Source organism: Anabrus simplex, chromosome 9, assembly GCF_040414725.1.
Source record: "Anabrus simplex isolate iqAnaSimp1 chromosome 9, ASM4041472v1, whole genome shotgun sequence".
NCBI classification, from domain to species: Eukaryota; Metazoa; Arthropoda; class Insecta; order Orthoptera; family Tettigoniidae; genus Anabrus; species Anabrus simplex.
In genome coordinates, this window is record NC_090273.1 from 168,209,471 (window position 1) to 168,229,893 (window position 20,423).

Consider the following 20,423-nt stretch of genomic DNA (forward strand, 5'->3'; position numbering starts at 1 on the left):
CATCTGCCTCTGTGGCACAGTAAGATTTCTCAGTGTTTACCCGATGTTAGGCATCGAAAAGAGCTTTGCTTTACCCTGCCATCCATCAGGCCTGCAGACTGCGAGACGGTACTTGAGGCCTTACAATCCCTTAATGTGTGCTCGCTAAGTTGAAGCAAAATTAAAGAGATATAGATTCTCCACACTACACTTGGCCCAAATTCCAAAAACCGGATCTACAAGAAGGTACAGAGGATAAAGGACACAGTGTGCTTGCTATCCGACGATGGATGGACAAAACGCACTTTTAACAATTTTGATTTGAAACAAATGTTAACCAGAAGATGTCCACAACAGTCGTATCGCTGACTGAAATATAAAACATTCCATCTATACGGTACAAACATGATATTCATGAATTGCACGTCCAAAGTGGTGGAATGATCTGTTACTTAAAGTTCGTCAGTTTCAACAGACTGAGCTGTATATTTCATGGCACTTGTTTATAATAAAAGGTGATTTCTCTCCTCAAAATTCCAAGTTCGTTGCGATATGAGTCCACTCGGGTGAGCACAATCGAGAATCTACCTGACAGTGACATAGTGGTCCTGATCTAGAAGGCCTAGAAAGAACTATATAGTCAGATTTTGGTACAATCATGTTTTCATAAGGGTGAAGTCCATGCAATTCCACACGATTTGTGATAAATAACTTTATTTGTACATTGGTTTTTACAGGTGTTTGTGACAAAGTTGAGTCATCAACTTGTGGTCGAACTAAACCACAAAAATGCATCTAAATACTAAATCACATCACAAAGCCTCTTGTCCCGCAAGAAAAGCATCGTCAAACCTTACGAAAAAGGACAGTCCATACTTCTCCTGATGGTCACACAGTATGTCCCAGAAGCACTGAAACAAGAAAGAAGAGTGTTGGTTTTAGATTTAGAAAGGGAAAGCCATGTGTTCCATACAACGTTTCTGCAATGAAGTAAGATGCTGTCTATACAGTCAACATATAAAAAAACACTATTATGAAGTATTCCAACAATGTTGTAGTTAGTAGTTCCTGTCAGAACAACAGCGGAACATGACACCCCCTTGCCACGAGGTACACACCACGTGAGGTGAAGTGGTGAATTCTCTTTCGCTTCACAACCATTTCTCTAAACGATGATGCTAAACTCACTTTGAAATTTAGCTGAGAATCAGCACCTCCAAATTTCCGCAATACAACAAAGGAGTTACCATCCAAAATATGACAAAACATTTTAAGGTAAAATTTCCTTAGATTTTCCATAACACTGACTAGGTTGTTCCTCTGCCAGAGAGGAAATCCTAATTTATCCTGTTCCTTCTTCTTATCATCATAATCCATTACCAACCCCAGCACAATGAAAGCTCCCAGTTCCTTGTCCCTACATCACTAGTCTTCTCCAGGTCCTATTATAACCGTCCGCACGACAAGAACCTCTCGAGACCAATGGTCTTGTAAAGCTCCTATCCTAACCGTCCGCTCTGCAAGAACAAGTCCAGACCAATGGTCTTGTCCAGGTCCTATCCTAACCGTCCGCACGACAAGAACCTCTCGAGACCAATGGTCTTGTAAAGGTCCTATCCTAACCGTCCGCTCTGCAAGAACAAGTCCAGACCAATGGTCTTGTCCAGGTCCTATCCTAACCGTCCGCACGACAAGAACCTCTCGAGACCAATGGTCTTGTAAAGGTCCTATCCTAACCGTCCGCTCTGCAAGAACAAGTCCAGACTAATGGTCTTGTCCAGGTCCTATCCTAACCGTCCGCTCTGCAAGAACAAGTCCAGACCAATGTTCTTGTCCAGGTCCTATCCTAACCGTCCGCACGGCAAGAACAAGTCCAGACCAATGGTCTTGTCCAGGTCCTATCCCAACCGTGCGCTCGGCAAGAAGAAGTCCAGACCAATGGTCTTGCCCAGGTCCTATCCTAACTGTCCGCACGGCAAGAACATGTCCAGGCCATTGGTCTTGTCCAGGTTCTATGTGGAACGTCAGCATGGCAAGAACAAGTCCAGACCAATGGTCTTCTCCAGGTCCTATCCTAACCGTCCGCACGGCAAGAACATGTCCAGGCCATTGGTCTTGTCCAGGTTCTATGTGGAACGTCAGCATGGCAAGAACAAGTCCAGACCAATGGTCTTCTCCAGGTCCTATCCTAACCGTCCGCACGGCAAGAACATGTCCAGGCCATTGGTCTTGTCCAGGTCCTATGCGGAACGTCCGCACGGCAAGAACCTCTCCTGACCATTGGTCTTGTCCAGGTCCTATTATAACCATCCGCACGGCAAGAACCTCTCCAGACCATTGGTCTTGTCCAGGTCCTATTATAACCATCCGCACGGCAAGAACCTCTCCAGACCATTGGTCTTGTCCAGGTCCTATCCTAACCGTCCGCACGGCAAGAACATGTCCAGGCCATTGGTCTTGTCCAGGTTATATGTGGAACGTCAGCATGGCAAGAACAATTCCAGACCAATGGTCTTGTCCAGGTCCTATCCTAACCGTCCGCACGGCAAGAACATGTCCAGGCCATTGGTCTTGTCCAGGTTATATGTGGAACGTCAGCATGGCAAGAACAATTCCAGACCAATGGTCTTGTCCAGGTCCTCTCCTAACCGTCCGCTCTGCAAGAACAAGTCCAGACCAATGGTCTTGTCCATGTCCTATCCCAACCGTGCGCTCGGCAAGAAGAAGTCCAGACCAGTGGTCTTGCCCAGGTCCTATCCTAACCGTCCGCACGGCAAGAACATGTCCAGGCCATTGGTCTTGTCCAGGTTCTATGTGGAACGTCAGCATGGCAAGAACAAGTCCAGACCAATGGTCTTCTCCAGGTCCTATCCTAACCGTCCGCACGGCAAGAACATGTCCAGGCCATTGGTCTTGTCCAGGTTATATGTGGAACGTCAGCATGGCAAGAACAATTCCAGACCAATGGTCTTGTCCAGGTCCTATCCTAACCGTCCGCTCTGCAAGAACAAGTCCAGACCAATGGTCTTGTCCATGTCCTATCCTAACCGTCCGCTCTGCAAGAACAAGTCCAGACCAATGGTCTTGTCCAGGTCCTATCCTAACCGTCCGCACGGCAAGAACAAGTCCAGACCAATGGTCTTGTCCAGGTCCTATCCCAACCGTGCGCTCGGCAAGAAGAAGTCCAGACCAGTGGTCTTGCCCAGGTCCTATCCTAACCGTCCGCACGGCAAGAACATGTCCAGGCCATTGGTCTTGTCCAGGTTCTATGTGGAACGTCAGCATGGCAAGAACAAGTCCAGACCAATGGTCTTCTCCAGGTCCTATCCTAACCGTCCGCACGGCAAGAACATGTCCAGGCCATTGGTCTTGTCCAGGTTCTATGTGGAACGTCAGCATGGCAAGAACAATTCCAGACCAATGGTCTTCTCCAGGTCCTATCCTAACCGTCCGCTCGGCAAGAACAAGTCCACACCAATTGTCTTGTCCAGGTCCTATACTAACGGTCCGGTCGGCAAAAACAAGTCCGGACCCATTGTGTAACGATTATCAGCATCACCACGTATCGAATCACCACTCACTCATTAGTTGCTATGTAGGGTTACTTTGTCCCTTTTCGTGCTACTTTAGCCGACCTTGGTGCGAATGTTAATGTCTCTTATGAACGATATTTTTACTGAAGAGATTGCAAGACTTTTCTATCACTGCATGACCTCCTCCTACTTACTATGGAATGGGGGAATATTATGAACATACAGATGGCGTGGCCGTGGGAAGTCCTCTCTCTCCTGTTGTGGCTAATTTCTTCATGAAGAACTTCGAAGAGAAAGCTTTGTCGTCGGCACCTTGCAAACCGAAGTTCTGGTGGCGATATGTGGATGATACGTTCGTTGTTTGGACGGAAGGTGAAGACAATCTTGGTCATTTCCTGGATCACTTTAATCGCCAGCACCCTTCCAATTGTTTCATCACGGAAATGGAATCTGACGGCGCTTGCCTCTGCTACCAAAATGTAACCTTTATTACAGCGGTTACACTAAACGAAACATTAAACACAGTAAAGGAAGGTAGGTGCCATTACGCAGTACCATAAAAACTTCACACACGTTTGAACATCAGCTGGAACTAAGCGGAGCTCCGCCGACAACGACATACGTAAATCTCAGTAAGGCCAACTAGTGGACAATAAACCAGGAAGGTGGAAGGAGCTAGGACCTCCCGAGGGCATGGATATGGCTTAGATTGCAGATTCCGAAATAATCAACCGTGATCCTTAAATTTGAAAAATATTATTTACAAATGGATTTTACAAATACATTCCGAACAAAATTCGCCAACTTGCAACTTACGAACTATATGCTCTGTGATACACATAACTTAGAGGTTCTTTGATAATACCTTCCTACAAGTTCAAAATTTCAAACCAGCTATACATTAGTTAAAAATCCAGTAGTACAATGCAATTTACAGTAAAGTAAACGTACTCTCCAAAACTCTAGCGTACATCAAGTGACACTGAACTACCAGAGACAAACCGCAAGGTAAATATAGTAAACTACAATCTACATATTTAGTGAAACAAGAAATGGGAATGCCTCGAAAACGAACAGGCAAGCCCAGCTGAAAAGCTAAGGCGCCATAAATAATTAATTTGGCGAATCTAGGTGAGGTTAGGGCAGACTCCTATACGGAATAGCAACCGAACATTACGCAAATTTTAGCCTAAAAGGAATTCAACAGTGCTTACCCGAAGGTGGCCCATCCCCGGTAGCGAGGCGTCGCACACGGCGTAAAACTTTAGACAGACCAAGACAAGACCAAGACAGACTAGTCAGACCACGAAATGCTGCCTCGCACTCTATATGAGGGTAAACCCTGGCCTTGGACTAGCCAATCAGAATGTATGAGTCCGCCTATCGCTACCTAGATTCACCAATCACACAAATCCTTGATGTCTACGTTTCTGAACATGACGCACAATCGGAAGTCTGTTAAGAAAAAGGATGTAAAACGATGTGCTTACCTACGTAACACAACGGATCGTATCTTACATATGAATTGTATTTGGAACCTCAACTCCTGCGACCAACTAAGGACAGTTTGCTTAAAGTGGAACAACCTGATATCTACAGAGCTCCCTGTTCTCGTGGGCACACTTCGAGAACGATTCATACTCGTATTAAGGAACATGACAGGTGCATCAGACTGAACCAACCTAATAAATCTGCTGTTGCTGATCATGCTTTAACATCTGGTCGTAATGTCATGTTCCAAGGAGTGGATGTTCTTCCCCGTATAAAAACAGGGAGGCGGTTGAAGCACGCAGATAAATTAAACCGCGATACAGGCTACATAGCTACCTGTTATCAGAAAATAATGATTTACTGGTCAAGGAGCTAAAATGACGTCCGGATTACATCTTAGGGCACCATTTTAAGTTCTTTGTTGCTTTCTCTTAGCAGTATTTGATTAATAGTGCTTCCGTTTTCCTGTTTTCTCGTGATGAAGAAGGTTCCTTTAGAAACGCGTTGAGAGTGTTTGTATAGTTCATTACACGGCATAGATCGAAAATATACACCATTGTCAATCAGGGGAACGGTCTTCTTGATCCTAGGAGAAGTCATCGAGAACTGAGAGACCGTGAAATGGTAGCTTGGTCTTTGTAGACCAGCGCTCCGAATCATGACACATAGAACACTGGTTCCGGCCCTCCTCATATCTCTAAAGAAAGCTATGTAGGATAATTTTAAGCAAAATCACATGTTTCCTTCCTGTGAAGTCAATAGTCTGTATCACTGCTCCACAATGATAATGGCCCCCAGGACCTCATTACATCATCTTTATCGGCCTTCATTCTCTTTCAACTTCTACAAAAGTAACAGGATGTACAAAACATTGAAGAGCCCTCTCTGTATGTGTGACATCCCCTATGCCTACGTAAGCCTACAAATCTCCTTTCCACCGCGTTTCATAGGACAGACTACCACATTTCTTGGCTTTCTTGTAATTAGTGTGATTCCACAAGTTTCCTGACAACTGCTAGTTGCTCTTCCGCAACCACCACCATTTGTTTGACTGAAGACAAACAGGACCACTGTAGCTCCTTTTTGATAATACTGCAAAACGCACAAGTTGCAGAGTCTACTCTAGTCTCGTACCATCTTGTTCACTGAATTTGTGAGCAGTATGTGCTCAGTAATAACTCTATGCATTGGCCAGAATTACTATTACTACTACTACCGGTACTACTAATAATAATCGTATGGCTCCAGCTACCGTGGGCAGACATTTCAATTTGACATCATCTGGCTGTCTTCTCCTCAATTTCGACGTTCCGTTTTACTCTAGGCCCACTAGATGGCAGACCGTGTAAACCGAAACTCTCTTGGGCGTCTATGGCTGAGATTTAATGAATTTTCTCTGGTAACACCAAATGTCTCTTACATCCCGACATCGTACGACATAGAGTGTCGAATGAACCCGACTACCTGTGCTGGGTTTCAACCCGCTATCTTGGGATCCGGAAGCCGGCACTCTACCACTGATCCACAGAGGCAGCTAGAATTAATGATGACAGGCCTGAGCAAAATACTTTGTGACATCAACATTTAACTACTACATATCTAACTACTAGTAAAATAGAATAGAATGACGTTTCATTTTTGAATGAAAATCATCAGATTGTATCAAATCACACTCAAGAATAATAATTATATGCTCTGTTCGGAATTCAATATAATAATAATAGTAATAATTTTTTATTTTTATTTTTTAATTTTATTATTATTATTATTATTATTATTATTATTATTATTATTATTATTATTATTATTATTATTATTATTATCGCACGGCCCCAGCTACCGTGTGCAAACATTTCAATTTGACGCCCTCTGGCTGTCTGCTCGTCAATTTCGAAGTTCCGTTTTACTCTAGGCTTACTAGATTTGGAATTCACCTTAATCAAGATCTCAATAATTTCCAATCTAATGCAGTTGTAACTGTCATGGGCATGAGTCCAGCTGTCTAGTGAGATTGACACAGGTCTGCTCATGCTAGTCAGTTCACCACAGGTCTGCTCATGCTAGTCAGTACACCACAGGTCTGCTCATGCTAGTCAGTACACCACAGGTCTGCTCATGCTAGTCAGTACACCACAGGTCTGCTCATGCTAGTCAGTTCACCACAGGTCTGCTCATGCTAGTCAGTACACCACAGGTCTGCTCATGCTAGTCAGTACACCACAGGTCTGCTCATGCTAGTCAGTACACCACAGGTCTGCTCATGCTAGTCAGTACACCACAGGTCTGCTCTGGCTAGTCAGTACACCACAGGTCTGCTCATGCTAGTCAGTACACCACAGGTCTGCTCTGGCTAGTCAGTACACCACAGGTCTGCTCATGCTAGTCAGTTCACCACAGGTCTGCTCATGCTAGTCAGTACACCACAGGTCTGCTCATGCTAGTCAGTACACCACAGGTCTGCTCTGGCTAGTCAGTACACCACAGGTCTGCTCATGCTAGTCAGTACACCACAGGTCTGCTCATGCTAGTCAGTACACCACAGGTCTGCTCATGCTAGTCAGTTCACCACAGGTCTGCTCATGCTAGTCAGTACACCACAGGTCTGCTCATGCTAGTCAGTACACCACAGGTCTGCTCATGCTAGTCAGTTCACCACAGGTCTGCTCATGCTAGTCAGTTCACCACAGGTCTGCTCATGCTAGTCAGTTCACCACAGGTCTGCTCATGCTAGTCAGTTCACCACAGGTCTGCTCATGCTAGTCAGTTCGCCACATCCCTACTCTGGCTAGTCAGTTGGCCACAGCCCTACTCTGGCTAGTCAGTTCGCCACAGCCCTACTCTGGCTAGTCAGTTCGCCACAGCCCTACTCTGGCTAGTCAGTTGGCCACATCCCTACTCTGGCTACTCAGTTGGCCACATCCCTGCTCTGGCTAATCAGTTCGCCACAGCCCTACTCTGGCTAGTCAGTTCGCCACAGCCCTACTCTGGCTACTCAGTTGGCCACATCCCTACTCTGGCTAGTCAGCTGGCCACAGCCCTACTCTGGCTAGTCAGTTCGCCACAGCCCTACTCTGGCTAGTCAGTTCGCCACAGCCCTACTCTGGCTAGTCAGTTGGCCACAGCCCTACTCTGGCTACTCAGTTGGCCACATCCCTGCTCTGGCTAATCAATTTGCCACAGCCCTGCTCTGGCTAGTCAGTTCACCACGGCCCTGGTCTGGTTAGTGAATTTGCCACAGCCCTGGTCTGGCTAATCAATTTGCCACGGCCCTGGTCTGGTTAGTGAATTTGCCACAGCCCTGGTCTGGCTAATCAATTTGCCACAGCCCTACTCTGGCTAGTCAGTTCGCCACAGCCCTACTCTGGCTACTCAGTTCGCCACAGCCCTACTCTGGCTACTCAGTTGGCCACAGCCCTACTCTGGCTACTCAGTTGGCCACATCCCTACTCTGGCTAGTCAGTTGACCACATCCCTGCTCTGGCTAATTAGTTCGCCACAGCCCTACTCTGGCTAATTAGTTCGCCACAGCCCTACTCTGGCTAGTCAGTTCACCACGGCCCTGGTCTGGTTAGTGAATTAGCCACAGCCCTGCTCTGGCTAATCAATTTGCCACAGCCTGCTCTGGCTAATTAGTTCACCACAGGTCTGCTCATGCTAGTCAGTTCGCCACAGCCCTACTCTGGCTAGTCAGCTTGCCAGCCCTACACTTGCTAGTCAGTTCGCCACATCCCTACTCTGGCTAGTCAGTTGGCCACATCCCTACTCTAGCTAGTCAGTTGGCCACATCCCTACTCTAGATAGTCAGTTGGCCACAGCCCTACTCTGGCTAGTCAGTTCGCTACATCTCTACTCTGGCTAGTCAGTTGGCCACATCCCTACTCTGGCTAGTCAGTTGGCCACAGCCCTACTCTGGCTAGTCAGTTGGCCACAGCCCTACTCTGGCTAGTCAGTTGGCCACAGCCCTACTCTGGCTAGTCAGTTGGCCACAGCCCTACTCTGGCTAGTCAGTTCGCCACAGCCCTATTCTGGCTAGTCAGTTCGCCACAGCCCTATTCTGGCTAGTCAGTTGGCCACTGCCCTACTCTGGCTAGTCAGTTGGCCACATCCCTATTCTGGCTAGTCAGTTGGCCACAGCCCTACTCTGGCTAGTCAGTTGGCCACAGCCCTACTCTGGCTAGTCAGTTGGCCACAGCCCTATTCTGGCTAGTCAGTTGGCCACAGCCCTACTCTGGCTAGTCAGTTGGCCACAGCCCTACTCTGGCTAGTCAGTTGGCCACAGCCCTACTCTGGCTAGTCAGTTGGCCACAGCCCTACTCTGGCTAGTCAGTTGGCCACATCCCTATTCTGGCTAGTCAGTTGGCCACAGCCCTACTCTGGCTAGTCAGTTGGCCACATCCCTACTCTGGCTAGTCAGTTGGCCACAGCCCTACTCTGGCTAGTCAGTTGGCCACAGCCCTACTCTAGCTAGTCAGTTGGCCACAGCCCTACTCTAGCTAGTCAGTTGGCCACATCCCTACTCTAGCTAGTCAGTTGGCCACAGCCCTACTCTGGCTAGTCAGTTGGCCACAGCCCTACTCTGGCTAGTCAGTTGGCCACAGCCCTACTCTGGCTAGTCAGTTGGCCACAGCCCTACTCTGGCTAGTCAGTTGGCCACAGCCCTACTCTGGCTAGTCAGTTGGCCACATCCCTACTCTGGCTAGTCAGTTGGCCACAGCCCTACTCTGGCTAGTCAGCTTGCCAGCCCTACACTTGCTAGTCAGTTCGCCACAGCCCTACTCTGGCTAGTCAGTTCGCCACAGCCCTGATCTGGCTAGTCAGATGGCCACAGCCCTACACTTGCTAGTCAGTTCGCCACAGCCCTACTCTGGCTAGTCAGTTCGCCACAGCCCTACTCTGGCTAGTCAGCTGGCCACAGCCCTACACTTGCTAGTCAGTTCGCCACATCCCTACTCTAGCTAGTCAGTTGGCCACAGCCCTACACTTGCTAGTCAGTTGGCCACGGCCCTACTCTGGCTAGTCAGTTCGCCACAGCCCTACTCTGGCTAGTCAGTTCGCCACAGCCCTACACTTGCTAGTCAGTTCGCCACAGCCCTACTCTGGCTACTCAGTTGACCACATCCCTGCTCTGGCTAATCAATTTGCAACAGCCCTACTCTGGCTAATTAGTTCGCCACAGCCCTACTCTGGCTAGTCAGTTCACCACGGCCCTGGTCTGGTTAGTGAATTTGCCACAGCCCTACTCCGGCTAGTCAGTTGGCCACATCCCTACTCTGGCTAGTCAGTTCACCACTGCCCTACTCTGGCTAATCAGTTCGCCACATCCCTACTGTGGCTAATCAGTTCGCCACAGCCCTACTCTGGCTAGTCAGTTCACCACGGCCCTGGTCTGGCTAATCAGTTCGCCACAGCCCTACTCTGGCTAGTCAGTTCACCACAGCCCTACTCTGGCTAATCAGTTCGCCACAGCCCTACTCTGGCTAGTCAGTTCACCACAGCCCTACTCCGGCTAGTCAGTTCGCCACAGCCCTACTCTGGCTAATCAGTTCACCACTGCCCTACTCTGGGTAATCAGTTCGCCACAGCCCTACTCCGGCTAGTCAGTTGGCCACAGCCCTACTCTGGCTAATCAGTTCACCACTGCCCTACTCTGGGTAATCAGTTCGCCACAGCCCTACTCCGGCTAGTCAGTTGGTCACAGCCCTACTCTGGCTAATCAGTTCACCACTGCCCTACTCTGGCTAATCAGTTCGCCACAGCCCTACTCTGGCTAATCAGTTCGCCACAGCCCTACTCTGGCTAATCAGTTCGCCACAGCCCTACTCTGGCTAGTCAGTTCACCACTGCCCTACTCTGGCTAATCAGTTCACCACTGCCCTACTCTGGCTAATCAGTTCGCCACAGCCCTACTCTGGCTAATCAGTTCGCCACAGCCCTACTCTGGCTAATCAGTTCGCCACAGCCCTACTCTGGCTAATCAGTTCGCCACAGCCCTACTCCGGCTAGTCAGTTGGCCACAGCCCTACTCTGGCTAATCAGTTCACCACTGCCCTACTCTGGCTAATCAGTTCGCCACAGCCCTACTCTGGCTAATCAGTTCGCCACAGCCCTACTCTGGCTAATCAGTTCGCCACAGCCCTACTCTGGCTAGTCAGTTCACCACTGCCCTACTCTGGCTAATCAGTTCGCCACAGCCCTACTCTGGCTAGTCAGTTCACCACTGCCCTACTCTGGCTAATCAGTTCGCCACAGCCCTACTCCGGCTAGTCAGTTCGCCACAGCCCTACTCTGGCTAATCAGTTCACCACTGCCCTACTCTGGGTAATCAGTTCGCCACAGCCCTACTCCGGCTAGTCAGTTGGCCACAGCCCTACTCTGGCTAATCAGTTCACCACTGCCCTACTCTGGCTAATCAGTTCGCCACAGCCCTACTCTGGCTAGTCAGTTCACCACGGCCCTACCCTGGCTAGTCAGTTCGCCACAGGCCTGGTCTGGCTAGATGTGACTAGCTAAAGTAGGGCTGTGGCGAAGTGACTAGCCCGAACAGGCCTGTGGCGAACTGACTATCCTGAGCAGACCTATGGCCAACTAGCTAGCTAGAGTAGGCCTTGGCGGAGTGACTAGCCCGAACAGGCCTGTGGCAAACTGACTAGCCAGAGCAGGGCTCTAACTAGGCCACTGACATTCTGAACTTAACTCCCCTTAACATCAAAAATGACAACCAGACAGACAGATGTCTGCACATGGCAACTGAGGCCATATGAATAGGACCGGTAAGGACTACGAGGGGACCACCAGGTTTTCATCCTTTCAGAGTGTGCTTTCTTCCAAGCATCAGAATGGACATGCTTCACTTCCTGGTGAACCTGTCTAAGTCTGTGTCTGAGTGGTGCTTAGACTTGAATAATATATCTATTTCTGCGATTCCATACTTTAAGAGATTCTTCCACGAACCAAGGAAGAACCCTTTTGAGACATTGGAAGTACAAAAGTTTTCATAGTCCGAAGACGCGAGCGTGCGCTGTGTATGTTTCGAAATCTGTAAACACCATATTTGAGACTGAGCCAAGAATTATTCCGATAATCCTCCTTTCCTTAATTGCCAGTTTTTCATACAAGCTATGTGTCGGATTTTTTAAACATTCTGCTGCATATAATCCTTCAGGTCTAATTACAGTTCAGTCAATCAATCAATCAATCAATACTGATCTGCATTTAGGGCAGTCGCCCAGGTGGCAGATTCCCTATCTGTTGCTTTCCTACCCTTTTCCTAAATGATTTCAAAGAAATTGGAAATTTATTGAACGTCTCCCTTGGTAAGTTATTCCAATCCCTAACTCCCCTTCCTATAAATGAATATTTGCCCCAGTTTGTCTCTTGAATTCCAACTTTATCTTCATATTGTGATCTTTCCTACTTTTATAAACGCCATTCAAACTTATTCGTCTACTAATGTCATTCCACGCCAACTCTCTGCTGACAGCTCGGAACATACCACTTAGTCGAGCAGCTCTTCTTCTTTCTCTCAATTCTTCCCAACCCAAACATTTCAACATTTTTGTAACGCTACTCTTTTGTCGGAAATCACCCAGAACAAATCGAGCTGCTTTTCTTTGGATTTTTCCAGTTCTTGAATTGGTAATCCTGGTGAGGGTCCCATACACTGGAACCATAGTCTAGCTGCGGTCTTACTAGAGACTTATATGCCCTCTCCTTTACATCCTTACTACAACCCCTAAACACCCTCATAACCATGTGCAGAGATTTGTACCCTTTATTTACAATCCCATTTATGTGATTACCCCAATGAAGATCTTTCCTTATATTAACACCTAGATACTTACAATGACCCCCAAAAGGAACTTTCATCCCATCAACGCCGTAATTAAAACTGAGAGGACTTTTCTTATTTGTGAAACTCACAACCTGACTTTTAACCCCGTTTATCGACATACCATTGCCTTCTCACATCATTTTCGAGGTCAAGGTGCAGTTGCTCACAATTTTGTATCTTACTGATCACTCTATAGAGAATAACATCATCCGCAAAAAGCCTTACCTCCAATTCCACTCCTTTACTCATATCATTTATATATACCAAAAAAACATAAAGGTCCGATAATACTGCCTTGAGGAATTTCCCTCTTAATTATTACAGGGTCAGATAAACCTTCACCTACCCTAATTCTCTGAGATCTATTTTCTACAAATATAGCAACCCATTCAGTCACCCTTTTGTCTAGTCCAATTGCACTCATTTTTGCCAGTAGTCTCCCATGATCCACCCTATCAAATGCTTTAGACATGTCAATCGCGATACAGTCCATTTGACCTCCAGAATCCAAGATATATGCTATATCTTGCTGGAATCCTACAAGTAGAGCTTCAGTGGAATAACCTTTCCTAAAACCGAATTGCCTTCTATCGAACCAGTTATTAATTTAGCAAACATGTCTAATATAATCAGAAAGAATGCCTTCCCAAAGCTTACATACAATGCATGTCAAACTTACTGGCCTGTAATTTTCAGCTTTATGTCTATCACCCTTTCCTTTATACACAGGGGCTACTATAGCAACTCTCCATTCATCTGGTATAGCTCCTCCGACCAATCAATAATCAAATAAGTACTTCAGATATGGTACTATATCCCAACCCATTGTCAGTTTGACGATGTAGAATTTTTGCAATTTCAGAGATGGGCTTGTTGTTATATATAATTATGTTTTTAGGAGTCGAAAGGCCGTTTCAAAGTTGTTAACAGCAAACTTCTCAGAATTGTTGGATTCACCAAAGTACCTGAATCTTTCGTCTTTCAAGATTCTACCCTGGGTAGTCAGAATATGTGGTGGAGCATGAATGATGTTAGAAATGAAGTCGGTTTTGGTATAGGAGATTTTCAGGCCAATATTAACTGCGCATTCATGCAGGTAATTGACCTGAAGTTCAGGAGAGGCAGTCAATATTGAGACCATTACAGTTCGGCTTATTTGAACTCCATCAAGAATTCCTTTAGATTGAGGAGCATGTCTCCATTCCCGTATGATCCTCTCTAGAGCACAGCTCAAAACTAGTGGTGATAATCGATCTCCCTGCCGAACTCGTGTTTGGATTCGAAAGGATTCAGAAATCTCAGATCTCACTTTTACTTTGGAAGACGTACCAGTGAGTGTATTCTGGGTGATCTGCCGAGTATTGTTTTTAGGCCAAATTGTTCAAGAACTTGGAAAAGGGCTATGTGGTCAATCGAGTCATATGCCTTCTAAGTAATATAATGGGAGACTTCAGCCGCCTCCTCCTCCTCCTCCGGCTCCCAGGGGCCTGCTCCTCCTCCTCCTCCCGAGGGGCCTTCCCAGGGGCCTCCTCCACACCCTCCTAACGGGAGGCCTTCCCAGGGGCCCGCTCCACCGCCCCCGGGAAATTTGAATTGGTAAACAAAGCCACGTGCTTTTTGACAGACAACAACGTATCGCTAACCTCAATACCGCCATCTTGATGGGCCTAAACCTTACTGGTACCAATTTAACCTAACTAGCGCGAGATTTGAATCGGTAAACAAATCCACGTGCTTTTTGACAGCCACGTGCTTTTTGACAGACAACAACGTATCGTTAACCTCAGTGCTGACATCTTGACGGGCTTAAACCTTAGTGCTGCCAACTTAACCTTACTAGCGCGAGATTTGAATCGGTAAACAAAGCCACGTGCTTTTTTGACAGCTGTCATCCGCCATCTTTAATCAAGAGAGCACCGTGCTGCCCTCTTGCAAGTAATTTCGTCAGCTGTCATTCGCCATCTTTAATCTACAGAGCATCGTGCCGCTCTCTTTATGGCTACTACCTTAAGCACGTCGTAGCGGGCAATTTGAAAAGTTCCGTCAGCTGTCATCAACCATCTTTAATCAAGAGAGCACAGTTCTGCACTCTTCAGCTACTTACCTTTGAAATGTAGTGGCGGTAAACTCCACGTGCTCTTGTTTGGAAACAAACCCACGTGCTTTTTTGACAGCTGTCATCCGCTATCTTTAATCAAGAGAGAACCGTGCTGCACGCTACAGCTACTTACCTTTGATATGTTGTGGCGGCAAATGCCACGTGCTCTTGTTTGGAAACAAACCGACATGATTTCTTGACAGCTGTCATCCGCCATCTTTAATCAACAGAGTACCGTGCTGGTATCATGCGAGCAATTTCGTCACCTGTCATCCGCCACCTTTAAACTACAGAACACCGTGCTGCCCTCATGCGGGCAATTTCGTCAGCTGTCATCCGCCATCTTTAATCTACAGAGCACCGTGCTGCTATCATGCGGGCAATTTCGTCAGCTGTCATCCGCCATCTTTAAACTACAGAACACCGTGCTGCCCTCATGCAGGCAATTTCGTTAGCTGTCATCCGCCATCTTCAATCAACAGAGCGCCGTGCTGCTATCATGCGGGCAATTTCGTCAGCTGTCATCCGCCATCTTTAAACTACAGAACACCGTGGTGCCCTCATGCAGGCAATTTCGTTAGCTGTCATCCGCCATCTTTAAACTAGAGAACACCGTACTGCCCTCATGCGGACAATTTCGTCAGCTGTCATCCGCCATCTTAATCAACAGAGCACCGTCCTGCTGTCATGAGGGTAATTTCGTTAGCTGTCATCCGCCATCTTTAATCTTCAGAGCACCGTGCCGCACTCTTGCGAGCAATTTCGTTAGCTGTCATCCGCCATCTTTAATCAAGAGAGCGCAGTCCCGCACTCTTTAATTGAAATGTGGTGGCGTCAAATTCCACATCCGCCATCTTTCATCTATCGAAACCAATTCTAATATCCATTAATAATTATATCTCCTCTTAATCTACAGAGCACCGTCCTGCTCTGTCAAGGCATAGCTTTATCGAACATACAACGCGATCTTGTGCATAAGACAGCGCACGTATCGCGTAACTGCAGTGATGAATGTTTAGACTTGAACACAAACTGCTATTTAAATCCTATTACAACTAGAATCGCATAACATAATTCGATGTTGTTGAACACAGCATTGCATAACTAGAATCAAACACTGTTTAGAAAAAATTATCTTCTCAACATACTTACTGAGCTGCTCTTCCTGCTCTGTCAAGGTACATCTCTATCGAACATGCATTGCAAAAGCTAGATTTTAAAACATAACAACACTAGAATCGAACACTGCACTCGATGCTGTTAACTTCAACATGTGATTAGAACATTAAATCAGATTAAAACATAGCAAGACTAGAATCGAACACTGCACTCGATGTTGTTAACCTTAACATGTAATCAGAACATTAATTGATGTGTTCAAAACACTAGATGAGTGATCATGACTAGATTCGAACACTGTACTCGAAACAACGTGTATTTAGAACATGTTAGGGGATACCTTTGTTCTAAGAAAATCAGATTAAAACATAGCAAGACTAGAATCGAACACTGCACTCGATGTTGTTAACCTTAACATGTGTTCAAAACACTAGATAAGTGATCAAGACTAGATTCGAACACTGTACTCGATTCAACATGTATTTAGAACATGTTAGGGGATACTTTGTTCTAAGAAAATCAGATTAAAACATAACAAGACTAGAATCGAACACTGCACTCGATGTAGTTAACTTTAACATGTGATCAGAACATTAATTGATGTGTTCCGATCACGAAATAAATGATCAAAACTAGAATCGAACACTGTACTCGATACAACATATGATCAGAATATCGGTTCATGTGTTTACAACATTTCTGGGGTATACCTTTGTTCTAAGAAAAATTAGACTAGAATTCTGAACAGCTTGCGCAAGATAGCAACTCTTATAAATTCCTTTACCTTTACTTAGTCTGCCAAGGTACATCTTTATCGAACATGCATTGCAAAAGCGAGAGTGTGCAAGTTTAGACTTGAACACATACTACCGTTCAAAAACATATATACATACTATAGTTCGATGTTGTAGATCACAATATTGCAAGACTAGAATCAAGCACTGTTTAGAAAAAAATCTCTTCTCAATATACTTACTGTGCTAGACGATAACATACTTACGAATTTAATCAACACCTTCTTTCTTGCTCTTATTCTTCTTCGAGAGGAAGGAGTAGGAGAAGAAGGTAATACCTAATCTAAAATAAAATAATATACCAATTCTGCAGTATTTATTTACATCTTGTATGTACAAGTTTTATCATGAATGATTTTACTTGTAGTGATGTTTGCGTACTTTTCCCTTTTCGATGTAATTCTTGTATGTACATGCTTTATCTTACACTTAAAAATGCAAATCTTGTATGTATGAGATTTAGTTGATGTTCTGCTGTAGTAAACAACGCTATAACTAAAAACCGAGCGATACAAAACTTAGACTGTTTGATAGTAAATCAATTAACTGATTAAATCAATCAGTTTTAACCTTGCGACTCGAGAGAAGGACGTTAAGTAACACCCTTATCGAACGTTATCTGCAAGAGTGCTTTTAATTTGTTAGGTATAGAACATTCATCTCTCTATCTGCTTTTTTAAATTAACGATAATATGTGACTTCTATAGGTAAAAACTTGGTTTTTTCCGAACTCGCGATCATGTCTGACCTCTATAGGTTAAAACTTGGTTTCTTCCGAACATCACAACTTTCGCCTAATCTCTATTGATAAAAGGTTGTTCTCTTTTCAGATGTTTCCCTGCTCGCAGTGTAACGAAACGTTTGCAAGGCGTAGCATCCTTGCACGTCATATAAAATTTAAACATCGAGAGGCATCCGATACGTTTCTCTGCTAGCAGTGCAACGTAGCCTTTACAAGACGAGACAGACTCACGCGTCATATAAAATCGAAATACATCAGGCATCTACTATGTTGTTCTGCGAGCAGTGTAGTGTAACAAAGGGAAGACAGGATAGCCTCACGCGCTACATAAAATAAAAAATCATCAGGTATCTACTATGTTATTCTGCGAGCAGTGTAGTGTAACATTCGAAAGACAGTATCTTAAAGCTGCTGCAATAGAACAACATTTGAACTAAAGAACGTAAGTTAGCTAAACTTGTTCCATTTTAACAACGTTAGGGGTATAGATGTATGTTTGTATTAAAATTCTATGTGCATATAACTAATATGTAGAAATACTTCGAAGTGCTTAGTGTAATTTACGCATTAAGAGCTTTGCAATGTGTAACAGGTGTAGTTTCCTAATTTATTACGCATCAACAAAATTACTAACACAAGATTTGTTCTCTATTCCGCGATATATAATGCAAATGGAACGTTGATTTAGTTCTTCTATTTCTAAATCAGTTAGCAAACTAAATCTATTAGGTAAAAGAACTTGAAAGTCTTTGCAGACGCATAAAATCCTTTCACCAAATTTCGTTTTTAATCTTCGTAGTGAAATCACTTTAAATTGCTCATTTAGCGGTAGACTTGTCAGCGGCTTGGTAGTTGGAGTTGAAAGATGACCTATCTGGTTAATCTTCGCCATAGTTTTTCTACAAAAAAGCGGAATACAATTTTTTAGATTTAAAAAAACAATGTAAACATATAAGATCAATTAAAAAAGAACGAAACATACCTTTAAAATATTCACGTTGTAGACTGCAAACTGTTACTCGGATAAATAAAATGTGTACGTTCAAGCCTGTAACTGGAATAAATGTCGACGATAACTCTTGATGTCCCTAGAAAAGAACAAAAATATATGAATGTAGCGTTAGCACTTGCATCGCACATAGTGATGATCGGGTATGAAAGGGCTACAAAAGTTACTTCGTTTGTTAACAGCTAACCTAGCTATCTTCAACTCAAAGACCTTTATTCAAACATTAACTAACAGTTTAGGCTTACCTTAAGTTAAAGGCTGTAAATTGGAGAATACTATTTTCAGCAGACAGTGATTTTCTAAAAAACAAAGAAAAAAAGAAATCGTAAATAATAATAATAATAATAATAATAATAATAATAATAATAATAATAATAATAATAATAATAATAATAATCGAGGAATTAATCTTACCTTCTGTTTTTACTACTAGACGGTAGGTGAGCAAGTAAAGGATACGCACACAATAAACGCACACAGAGAACTGTAAGCGCTTGACACAGGCTGCACCGAGTAAATATGCAGCTTGTGACTAAGCGGATATTGGGAATTGCAGACGTCAGCACTACAGTTAGAACGAAATGTTTATGCAACAAGAGTTCTCCCGACTGCCTTACGCTGAGTTCTGCAGGCTGACTGATTTAAGCACTAAGCCGGGATCGAACCTGCTGTTGATGCCGAGGTGTCAGAATTTAAGAGTTCTGCTGCGGATCGAACCTAGGAAAGTTAGCGCGCGATCCTCGATCTCTGAACTTAAACGGGAGGGTACTAAGCTAAGCAAAAAGCCGACATCTGCGCTATCCCTTGCCTGTAGGTACTTAAAGGTATTGAGCTAAGACCGCATCCGGCCAGATCATGTAATTTACACGCTGTGACGACCGCGCAGGTCCCCGCCTAGCATTTGCTATTTTTACGGCTTCCGACAGTAGGGGTTCGAACCCGCTGTCTCCCGAAGTAGCGAGAATGATTGCGGGTACAAGAGTGTTGAGGGTGATTCATCTGTTGGATGGGGGCGATCCCACTGTTACATATTACATTCTCAGGTAGTTTCGAATAACCAGAGGGCGTGCAAAAAGCCAGCATTAAGTAAAAGTATATCACGCTGTTGATGGGGACGTTAAACCTTGTGCAGGCTCCATCGAAAATGATTGTGAGTACAAGATGCTGATGGTGATTCATCTGTCGGATGGAGGCGATACGCTATGTGCAGGCTTCTTCGGTAGGAGTGGGCTATGTGCCGGCACCGGATTTTACCCTCTCCCTACTGTTGTATATTACATTCTTAGGCAGTTTGGAATAACCAGAGGGTGTGGAAAAAGCCAGCATTAAGTAAGGGCATATAACGCTGTTGATGGGGACGTTAAACCTTGTGCAGGCTCCTTCAACGGGAGTAGTCTATGTGCCGGCACCGTGCAGGCTCTTTCGATAGGAATGTGCCGGCACCGGGTTTTACCCTCTCCCTACTGTTGTATATTACATTCTTAGGCAGTTTCGAATAACCAGAGGGCGTGCAAAAAGCCAGCATTAAATAAGGGTATATAACGCTGTTGATGGGGACGTTAAACCTTGTACAGGCTCCTTCAACGGGAGTAGTCTATGTGCCGGCACCGTGCAGGCTCTTTCGATAGGAGTAGGCTGTGTGCTGGCACTGGGTTTTACCCTCTCTGTACAATCAAAATATTTTATCTTAGGAACTTACACTAGAAGGAATTACCAACACGACTAAGAAAATGCTCTTTGAGTTACAAGTAGCTTATCGTGCACGAAGAGTCCTCGCTGAAGGTTACTACAGCCGTAAGACTAGCGTACAATTTCAGTCAACGCATG

General features: G+C 45.1%; 1 protein-coding gene across 1 annotated transcript in view; it reads right to left on the reverse strand.

The window, feature by feature from the left end:
• Positions 1-711: 711 nt before the first annotated feature.
• The window catches only part of LOC136881055 (lipase member H-A-like), a 377,915-nt gene continuing 358,203 nt past the window's right edge, over positions 712-20,423 (reverse strand). The window contains exon 6 of the mRNA XM_067153658.2: positions 712-890. Within this exon, the coding sequence (XP_067009759.1) occupies positions 833-890 (58 nt within the window). The 3' untranslated portion in view covers positions 712-832. The remainder of the gene's footprint in view (positions 891-20,423) is intronic.